Source organism: Bufo gargarizans, chromosome 5 (assembly GCF_014858855.1).
Source record: "Bufo gargarizans isolate SCDJY-AF-19 chromosome 5, ASM1485885v1, whole genome shotgun sequence".
Taxonomy (NCBI): Eukaryota; Metazoa; Chordata; class Amphibia; order Anura; family Bufonidae; genus Bufo; species Bufo gargarizans.
In genome coordinates this window covers 254,818,203-254,829,589 of record NC_058084.1, presented here as the reverse complement: position 1 = coordinate 254,829,589, position 11,387 = coordinate 254,818,203, and the positions used below count along the sequence as shown (strand labels likewise).

Sequence of the window (11,387 nt, the reverse complement as noted above, 5' to 3'; positions counted from 1 at the left end):
AAAGAATGATTTAATGGGCAGCACCGCAGTATTTTTGGGAAAATAGAGTGGCAACGGCTGAAGAGACGATTCACCAACTATACAAAATAAAATAGAAAAAAATCCATGGCACTTAAACGCGAATAAACGCACATTTTTCGGGGATGTGCCATGCATTTTTTTCTATTTTATTTTAGATAGATAGATAGTGAGTACAGTATAGACAGTGTAAACGACACAGCAAGTAGCTGCTCCCGTGCGCTGGTAATAGACTGGAGTACGCTGTCAAGGGAATTAGCAGCATTAATTTCCCTCACACATTACAGCCTCTTGTATATCTCCGGCTGGTAAATGAGCAGGACAACTGTTGTGATTTTTCTCTCGTGTGGAATGTTCCAATGTGATTAAATTTGCCTTGTTGAGCCTTGTAAAAACCTGACTTAATCATGTAAACTTCTGTGTAAGCAAAATAGAAGAAACTTCAAAGGGTCAGAACGCCTTCAGGGATTTGTGCTGAGACGCCAGCAACAGATACTAATCTGCTTGGTGGATTCTGGTTCTGTGTGCCCTAGTGACGGGTACCAGCAGCTCCCCTGGCTGGGCAGATAGTAGTCTCATTCAGTTGGAGGGCTCAGGTTAGGCCTTCCATGCCAAGGGACCCATGCTCACCCACTGTGCTGTAATGTGAGCTAATAAGGAGACCTGGACAGGAGAAGTGAGAGATGTTATCACCCCACATTCCACTTATAATGCACTTTTCCCCTTGTTTATTTGCAGTTAGTCAAAGCTGCATTAACATTCCATGCAGGGCTGCTCAACACAATCTTCAATAGTCCTGATGCTCTTATTCACCGAGCTCCCAACTAAAGCTCGCTGCCAGGCTAGCTCTTTTCCTCCATGGGGATATTGTGTTCTGCTAGCAAAGCATGAGACAAATGTAATGTGGATGGTAAAAAAAGAAAAAAAAAAAAAAAGAGGAGGCCCAGACTGACTCCACTCATGTCTAATGGCGAGATGATTAGTGCTAATGAGAGCTACCACCAATATTCTTCGCTATCCTCGCTTCGAGGATAACAAGTCATTTAAGGGCAATATCTCCACAGTGTTTGTATGTTCTACCAGTGTTTGCAAGGGTTTCCTCCAGATGCTTTGGTTTCTTTCCACATTCTAAAATTAAACAGATAGGTTCATTTGGAATTTAGATTGTGAGCCCCAATGGGGAGAGGGACTGATCTGAGTGAAAATCTATGAATATTCAGTGCTGCAGAATATGCAAGCACTATACAAATGGGTACAATAAAATAGCTCAGATTCATGTTTTCGATAAGTGTATTCTAATTTTAATTGCATATTATGTATTTGGTGTATTATTGGTGGTGGCAATTCTTGATTGCCAGATTGTTAACTCTTGCACTGCTGTCACAGGACCCCCTGATGTGGCGAGATCTAGGGACTTACCATTCGTTAGCAATTAGTTTGTTCTGTTGACCTGTTGCAGCAATGTTCACCGTGTGAGTTTTTGTTGCAGCCTGTTTCCTTTGATATGACAAATTGCATATAATGTGCAAACGACTTTCAGTTGAGGGAAAAATGTCACTCTGTGATGTCAGAGCTGTCAGACTCAGTTATTCTGTATACCAGACACTGTGAAACCTCCTAATTGCTGATCTCAAAAGTCAGGCTGAGGCTATACACAAACTTTCTGTAGCAAGAGTTACAGAAACAAGCATCATAGTGACATCTGGTGAACTGTCACTTAATAGCTAAAATGTGAGAATCTTACTGCAAAAAGTCTTTGCCTAATGCCACTTTCACATGGGCAGTATTTGATCAGTATTTTTCATCAGCCCAAACGAGAAGTAGGTCCAGAACACATAAATCTAAATCTAATATCATTTTTTTTTCTCATAGGTTCCACTTCTGGTGTTCCTATGCAAATGCTGATGCAAAATACTGACCAAATATTGACCGTATTAAAGTGCCCTAAATGCTCATGCAATCATAATACAACTGGCCATGTCTGTCATCACAGAGATTGCACAGAAGAAAACACTGAATGAGATCAGATAGACATAAAGACTGAGGAATACCAGCATTTGTGCCCAGATTTAGTTCTGGCCTACATTAACTTTTAGTAGTGCTGCTGATTAATGTTTAACTATTGCAGTACAGCACCATTCACTGCTACTTAATGCATTTACGTGGACTGCAGTTCTATAGTTAAAATCAACCAACAGCATTATAAAAAGTCTCTGTAAAGTTCTAGCTTCGTAAGGAACAACTGTGGTCATTTCCCTGTACCGAATATTCCTTAGGAGCAGCTGGCAGTCTCCAGGTCATACTCCCTTACCATGGGATGTGTGCATTAATAATAAGCCATTCATTTGTCCTTGTTTTAATGACAATGTTGCCCTTTCTCTGAACAATGGAGCAGTGTATCAGCATAGTCATGTCAGTTCCTTCATTCATATTGCTATTGTATTAGTCTGGTGTGAGGATGATATATATTAGTCCATGTTGCTCCTACGTTACTATGTCAGTAAGTTGTTTTCAAACTTGTCATTAGAAGATGACTACATGTGGGCATCATTATCACCCAATTACTGTAAATTACAGCTCCACACATACAATAGAAACACGTTCATTTCCAGGTTTATCTGCCACTACCACCGCTATCTGTGATCTGCTGCTGCTGAGTATTAGTGATAACATAAAGCAGAACTTTTCTTCCTCTTCTCTGGGTCAAAGGTTAAAATGTTGCTTTCTCCAGACTCTTGATCTACTAGAAAATATGTGACTCTGATGTCATCTCTTCAGATCTAGAATTTGCTACTTAGTATAAAACTGACCAGCACCAGCAGCATTAATCACTCTGTATTCTCTTTTTTAGAGAAAGATTTATAGTAAAATAATGTGACCGGGCAGAAAGAAAAAAAAACATAATCTTTATGAAATTGTATGCAATATATTATAATATGTTGAATAATTATGTCTAGTGAAAAGGGAGAAATAAATCTTCATTTCATCAGCATGCTGCAATGATCGCACCAATGTTGTTGACTGTGGCGATTAATAATTTATAAAGCATTATACACACAAGTAATTGTCAATCGTGACTTAAATACCTGCCCGTTAATACTGTCACAAGTAATCTCTTCTCTTATCATCATAAACAAATGGCAAATCTAATCAATAAAAATAAGGAAAAGTAATTATCTGATCACTAGTTCTATTCTACACATGTGAACATATATATATATATATATATATATATATATATATATATATATATATATTAGAGTTATTCTCATATTGTTCTATTCAGTTAGCTTGCAAAATGTGTTTTATAACATATTTATACTTTCTATCTATCTGGATAAAATTGCTATACTGATGCTTTGTCTATTTAAAATAACCTGAATGAAATAACCATCTCAAACTACTGATGTCCATTTACAGGCATGAGAAAAATAAAAATTGGCACACATAGTAAGTTAAAGGTTGTATTGGGTCTGAGCAGTCAAATTCCTAATCAAGAGCCAAGGGCTGGAAGTTGCGTGTTATATAAACACATTGTAGAGTTCTTTTCTTTCAGAAAAGAGAAGACAGTGACAGTCATTGTCCGCAACAAAAAAAATACAAGTGTCATTGTGTGAACTACTAGAGCTCACCACGAAAAGCATGTGTGATTAACCATTGATTCTCCACATTCTTCATTAGTAGTTTAACAAACTGATTTTCATTATATAATATACCAGGTTCTAAAAAAAAAAATATTAGAAATAAGCCATCAACACTCAATTTAAAGGTAGTAGTCATGGCCAAAGCTGATAAGTGAAGCACTGGAGATCACTTTCAAATGCCCTTTGTAACAAGAACATAGCAAGAGGCCAGTGATTTTGGCAGCATAAAAGGCCACTGGAGAGATATGTGTTTGTCAATATGAGCCGGGGCAGCAATGCTCCATGCTTACACCCATGGGCCTATCTGAGCTGGCAGATGTTTAGACACAATTTTATAAATTGTTCAATATCATCCCATAATGAACCCCAACTGACCATTCCAGAGCAGCTAAAAGCTTACAGGATCTCCCCTGCTGGGATCTAATAACGTCCTGACGCTGTAGCCTTATTAATCACCCAATGAAATAGATGAGCCTCTTGAAAATAAGCGTATGATTGATTAAAGGCCAATGCAAGAAGCTATTATTCTTGTTTTATTACCGTATGCTATATTCACTCAATTTATCTTTATGGGAAACAAATGATTGCTTAGTTTTTGTCCCTGGTAGCAAGCTAGATCACATTAACTGTTCCCAGTTATCTTGTGATTTCACTGCTTGACATAGACCAACAAGACCACAGACTGTCAGTGCCATTATCTACCCATGATTATACTTACCATATATTACTAATGGAAAGCTGGGGTGTGTGTGGAGGAGTGGTCAGAAAGACACCAGATTTTCCTGATTTTATGTTTGTGTGTATATGTATATATATATATATATATATATATATATATATATATATATACACATAGACACATAAACTTGTATAGATATATATTTTATGAGTATATACATTTCTGTGTATGTGTGTGAGAAGCAGCATGACTAGAACACAGGCTTTCAGACTAATCTGTATTTATTTACAATTTAATATATAAATTATTAAAGGATTTTTGACAATCAAGACAAAAATCATTAACTGTCATCATTTGTTTTCAAATAAAAACCAGACAGGATTTATTTACAAAAAAACTGAAATCTCATTGCAATACAACTTGCATAAATTACTAGAAGCTTTTTTCATATTGTTAAAAAAATAAATATCAAATATTTTCGCTTTTTTTTTTGTTGTCTTTATCCCACATATTAAGTACTCAAGTTCATCAATTAATCCTGACATAATAATAGTTTCTCTTCACTCTGTCCATTCTTACACAAACTCTATCACACGTATAGGATATATATTGTGGCAATGAAGTAATCAGATCAGGACATCCTGAGAAAACAGATCATTGGATAAAGTCACAAGATACATTGGGAGAACTATACTATACCAAAGATTTCACATATGTAGACAGGGACAATTCTTGAAAAGTAATCTGGAGATGTAATAGTGCTCTGTGGCTTTTCTTTATACAGTGGCACAAGCTGTGATCCGGATTTAGATATGTTCTACTTATTAGCTGGGGAGACATCATGGCTTGCTGACTTTTTTTCCAAAGCAATTGTGACACCTACCTGTGAATCAAGGAAAGAACCACATCACTAAATGTTTTTTGTTACAAAATGCTGAGACATTGCTACTTAACTATTGTAAACTATTGTAATTGTTAAACTATTTTATGTATTGGTGTCCTGTTCAGTAAAATTTGTGCGCATAATCTGATATTATTTGTACCCTCAAGACAAACTATTTGCATGTTAAGAATTGAATGAATAAATTTGTTCTATCTATCTATCTATCTATTCTTATTCTATTATACAATTAGTTGTAAGTCTAATAATTAATAGTGATGAGCGACAGGGACTATATTAGAATTCACAATGTTTCACAAATATTTTGTGGAATATTTGTCATATATTCGCAAATTCTGAGAATTTGAGATTAATTTATTGAATGCGATAAATCAGAAATGTAAAAATTTCATAATGCAAATTTGTAACACGATATACAGCGTAGATCATTTTGGCTACATTTTTCAAGTGGGTATAAGTTTTCTGAGACTGGAGAAAATGGTTGGCACGGCAGAACATTACAATAGCTTTATATGCAGGTAGAGTCAAGTGCTCCGATATATTTGCAATTGCACTAATTGGCAGTGATTAGAATATTTTTTTGCACTACGTGCAACTTCACATTTTAGCAGGTCTGACTATAGATTACTGATTGGTGCACTAAGTATTGTTGTGAACTTGACATTGCTTCCTTCTCATTGGCCCACAAACAAGAAGCAGAGAGGAGTCATGTGTTCAGATGGAAAAAAAATGCCTAACAATCGATATAACGAATATATAGCAATATGTTCTAAATATTCGCAAATTCTCAAAGTGGCAATATTTGCAAAAAAAAAAATTCTATTCAAATATTTTTGCTCAACACTAATAATTAATACTCTTAGAATATAAATACATCATAAATATACCCTATATATTCTGCTCAGATAGATGTATCTATATACAATCTACACATAATCACAGAAATTGCAAATTATTTATTATACAAAATATTTTGTAAACATGATACATATTGGTTATTTTATCATTTTATATTCAAAAGTATATATATATATATATATATATATATACTTTTGAATATAAAATGATAAAATAAATGATATGTATCATGTTTACAAAATATTTAGTATAATAAATAAACTATTTGCATGTAATAAATTCTTCACTATATATATATTTTTTTCACATATCATAAATATTTTTCTTTTATACAATATGAAACTATTGTATAAAACTATACTATTATAATATAAGCATGACCATTATATTGTTCATATAGGTTTTTCTATATGTGCAAAATATAATATTTTAGACAGTCGGCACAGATCATTTGAATGTTTTGAATTTGGTGCATAAAATGCATTATATAAATTATATAAAAAGCTATTATTTATAATACATATACAATCTTAATAAAAAATATGCTCATAAAGTATAAAATAACAAATATATTATGTTCAAATAGAGTTATCTACACATGTACAATCTGATATTAGTTGTATAATCAAAACACAAAATGTGCATGTTTAGCTTTCGATGCATTATATATATATATATATATATATATATATATATATATATATATATATGTTATTATTATGTTATACAATTCAGTTGTATTAAATATATACTATTATGTAAACATGCCCATGCAAATATGCTGTTATAATCAAAATAATATAAAGTATAAAGTTAAATATGTATTTTTAAAAACTCTTAAAAAACTAAACAAAGTATTAGCAATAATAAACTGAGTTCTAAAAATAAAATTTTATTACAATGAAATATGTAATTGTGTAAGATTTAAAATACCAAAATATAGCATAATATATACAATCTACTATAATAAAAAAAAAACATTATAATATATATGTAATATATTTTAACATCAAGCTGAAAACATTTATTGGAGTTCGAGTATTTTTTTGTTTTTAAGAACTCAAAGCAGAGTTTAAAATTATAGACCCGACTACTGCTTGAGGTTCTATTCTGAGGGCCACGTAATGAAGCAAGTAATGGCCGCTCATAGATTGTACAATAGGTCCCAGATGATCAAGTCAATAGAGAGTTTTCACTTACTTGGTGTGTGATTGCACGTCTATATGTATGGTTGTACTCCTACTGTGCACAGTTCTGTGGGATCTGTCAAAATATAACCATCAGTTAGTCACAGGACACAGCCAGCTAACTAGATTATATGTTCAATCCTCCCTATAAGCTCAATTCACAGGCAGGAGGTTTAGGAGCTACATTAGATACTACGCTTTCAATTAGCAGGAATATTCTCATTCAGATTCCTAATGAGGGCATGAAAACAGGCCAAATGCCTCACACAAAGGAGAAATACTGCATTCATCAAATGTCTGTATCCTGCACTGTATATAGTTTCTTAGTACACATCCCACTGTCCCTTAACAGTCTTAAACTGAGATGAGTCTAGCCGATAACATCTTTAAACAACACTTTTGCTCTCTCTCGCTATATATATATATATATATATATATATATATTTATTTATTTTTTTATACATACACATATATGGATATATCCTTAAAAGCCAAATAGGAATGTATATGAAGAAACCTACCTTTTTTGGATTCATAGCTGGTTGACCTGTAGTGTTGTTCTAGCTGACTATTGGATGTTTTTATAGAGTCGCTGGTATGTTTGTGTAGAGAGTTACTGTTTAATACCGTTTGACTTAGTCCTTCATTAGAAGTTGTTGAGTTATATCTTAGGATTCCTTGGCTCTGAAGAGCATTGAAACTCCCATAGTTTGTGTAATTGCTATAAAAAGGTGATGTGTAATATATATGTCTCCCGAGTATGGAAGAGGAAGCGTAGGCATTGCTGTGAGATGCAGCTGAGGAGGTGGCAGAGGACATAGCAGACGGCTGGAAACTCTGGCCCACATTTTGGTGTTTAACATCTGAGGTGGCTATCTCTGCCAGGGACCATAACTTGGGTTTGCTGGCTTGTGTCTGAGAACTGTGAGATATCCTATTTTCCAGGGTGGATTTATTGGAATTTCGGGGGTTTGCTTCATGTTGATGACTGAGTACAGGGGCCTCTATGCCAGTCAGGGGTGAAGAGGTCACAGGCTTCACGGAGAGAACCGTGTCTTCTTCATCAATGTCTTCATCATCATCTTCATCCTCATATTTGTCCTTAGATTCATTGCCTGATTCACAAAGGTGCTCTCTGGGTCTGCAAGGCATTTTGTCTCCGTCTGATTCTGCAGAGCAGGAATGATCTGTCAGTGAATCAACGTGCAGGCTTATTCCTGAAAAATTAAGTATAATGATCAAGTATTAAAGCCATAGCATATCCTTTAGAAATATAATTACTGATCTCTTATTTCTAGATTAATGTATTTTATTTTGTTTATTTTACTACAATATTCACACAATTTATATTTCCCTTTTATGCGTATTGTCCTTGGCAAACAGTGATTTTAAAGTTGTGTCTGGAAATGAATGTGTTAACTATGTCCAAGGTCTGCTGTAGATAGACAATAAGGTCTCACCTTCATCCTCCGCAGAGGTCTCATTGCTGTCCTGGATCTTATCTCCATGTTCTTCTTTGCCCCTTTCTCCATCTCCATCCTCTTCGTCCTCATCTTCACTTTTATTCCTCGGTGCCCAGGTCATCTTGTTCTCTTTCTTGAGCCTCCGCCTGGCATTGGCAAACCACGTGGAGACCTGGGTAAGGGTCATCTTAGTGATGATGGCAAGCATGATCTTCTCGCCCTTGGTGGGGTAAGGGTTCTTTCTGTGCTCTTGTAACCAGGCCTTCAAAGTGGCCGTAGCATCCCTGGTAGCATTTTTCCTGTAAGCTGGATCATTTAATTGATAAGGATAAGCTGGGCTGCCATAAGGATGGTAGCTGATGGCTCCTGTCATGCCAGTCGTGTGTGCATCATAAGGTGAACCCTTTAAGAAAATTAGAAAAAAAAAATATTAGTGGTGGAAAAAGTCATGTAATATTCATGTTTATGTTTATGGCAAAATAGTTTATGGTTCTGTTGCATCTTGTGTAATAACACAAGATGCAACAGAACCATAAACTATTTTGCCACAATTTTTTTTAACTAAAATTGTATTTTCATTAACCTTATTCCCTTGCTGAATCTTAACTACATCGCAGCTGCCAGAAGTCATTATGTTACAGTTAAACACCTCAGCCGTCATCCTCAGAGCACTTGCGCCTGACTCTGTATAGATTGTACAAATAAAACCTAATTATTAGAACAGATCTACTGTTTCTACTCCATGCACTCTTCCACTACATGCCCAGTACACATACAGTTCTTTTCTTAGAAGCTGGTACATAGAACAATGGACAAGTCACTGATCTAATGCATTGTAAATCCAATTTGCAAATCAGCAGATATGCATGACTTGGAATTGTTCAAATGGCATGCAATTTGCATTTTAATTCACTCTTTAGCGTTCAAATTGCCTTTATTTAACTCTGCATAATGCACCAAAGTTAAATATATCCCTCCAGCAAGTTAGTGATAAGTTTTACACACCCAACACATCCATTGTCCTGCTAGATTATTACCTTAATGGACTTAAACACTTAAAGCAAAGTGACAAGAATAAAACAGAACCCTGTCCTCCTTCCAGCAAAGTTTACACTTATGCTGGAAGCTCATTATAGCCTTTGTAAAGGAAACCTGCAATTATACCTTTGGATACTGATACACATTACAAGTCCCCTGCTTCTCTACAAATGACTCATCCATCTACTTTTATTTAGATCATTTACTAATCTCAAGTAAATTAGAGAGAGACTGTGAATACTAATGGACCTTTCATTTACTAGAAGCGCACAAATGTTCTCACTGATTATATAAAATAATAATCATGTACATCATAATGAAATTCAAAAAACACAAATAATAAAATAATATTATTTATAGTAATAATAATACAGTATGCATACTGTGTTAAGGTTTTGGGCTGTATGATTACACTAGACATTAAAAATATATACTAACAAAATATTAATACGTAGTGGCAGTACAACTCCTACAATAATTGTAAATAAGAATTATAATGTGGTGGTAATGTCACAATTCTAATAGGTACTAATGGTTATAATGGTGATTTGTGGCACACCTAATAAGTAATAATATGGCGGCAAATAAACCACTATAATATGTACTAATCATTGCAAAGTGGCAATGATGGCACAATGTTGGAGAGTAAAACTATCAGAAAGGGTGGGGACACACAGTATTATTAAAGTTGTGTTATTGTAAGTTGTATGGAGACAGAATTAGAACAATATGGATGTGTAGTTCACACGTACTAGTCTCGGCATAGGGATCAGTCCGTACTTACCATGTAAGATGGGAATCCAGCCGGGTCGCTGGAATACTGCAGGGGACTGCTGAAGCCTGTGGCCGCTTGGGCACTGAAGGCAGCAGATCCAGGGTAAGGGCTGAAAGCAGAGCCTGATGAGGAACGGGCAAGCTCATCACTCCTAGGGGTAGCCAGTGCTGAGGCCCCATAAGCTGGACATGAGTAGAGTGCCAGGGAGCCAGGGGGCTGGTAGAGGTAACCCTGAGGATAGGACATGGCAGATTTGCCTGGTGATCACCGGGGCTCAGTGAGGGTGAAGGAGGGAGGGGGCGAGGTCAATAAAGACTCCTGCTCTAATTCTCTATCAGCTGTGTCTTTTCTCTTCTGTCCTGACTCAGGCTGGGAAATAAAAGTGTCCTGCCTCCTCCCCTCCCCTCCAGCCCCAGCTCAGATCATCTACACGTACAATCCAATCACTGGAGTTGGCACAATCTAGGGGAGAAACCGATCATCAAGTGCACAATGCTCTAGGTGATCAGAAAAGTGCTCCCTGCTGCATATGGAACTCCAGCAGCCGGCTCCCCGAGATCTAGCAGTCAGAAAGAGGAGGAGGAGGAGGGACTGGACTGTGTGAACTGAGGAGATGAGAGGAGAAGCAGAGCTGGAGTTTACTGAGGCACATTGTAAAGCAGAGCTGTCTATCACCAGCATGTCATCTGCATATCCAAGGTAACCAGCCTCCCCCTCCCACCCAGCCAGAGGAGGGAACTGGCTAATGTAAGTAATCCTCACTCTCCATTACACAACAGATGATGGCAGTTTCACAGAGTAATGTGCATCATCTGTGGGCAGTT

The 11,387-nt window shown here is 36.0% G+C and overlaps 1 protein-coding gene across 1 annotated transcript; it reads right to left on the bottom strand.

Moving 5' to 3' along the window:
- Nucleotides 1-4,610: 4,610 nt before the first annotated feature.
- On the bottom strand, nt 4,611-10,989 carry IRX2 (iroquois homeobox 2). The gene is made up of 5 exons (XM_044294196.1): nt 10,573-10,989; nt 8,748-9,153; nt 7,809-8,504; nt 7,301-7,363; nt 4,611-5,224 (listed from the first exon to the last, which is right to left on the bottom strand). The coding sequence occupies exons 1-4, from the start codon at nt 10,807-10,809 to the stop codon at nt 7,320-7,322; spliced, it is 1,383 nt and encodes a 460-aa protein (XP_044150131.1). The 5' UTR covers nt 10,810-10,989; the 3' UTR covers nt 4,611-5,224; nt 7,301-7,319.
- Between the last annotated feature and the right edge of the window lie 398 nt (nt 10,990-11,387).

What these genes read in the sequence shown, in the direction of transcription:
- IRX2 (XM_044294196.1), bottom strand. Translation starts at nt 10,809, where the DNA reads ATGTCCTATCCTCAGGGTTACCTCTACCAGCCCCCTGGCTCCCTGGCA. An exon ending in CTGGATTCCCATCTTACATG is followed by an intron (nt 9,154 to 10,572) that starts GTAAGTACGGAC and finishes ATTTTCTTAAAG; the next exon opens with GGTTCACCTTATGATGCACA. An exon ending in GACCTCTGCGGAGGATGAAG is followed by an intron (nt 8,505 to 8,747) that starts GTGAGACCTTAT and finishes TTAATTTTTCAG; the next exon opens with GAATAAGCCTGCACGTTGAT.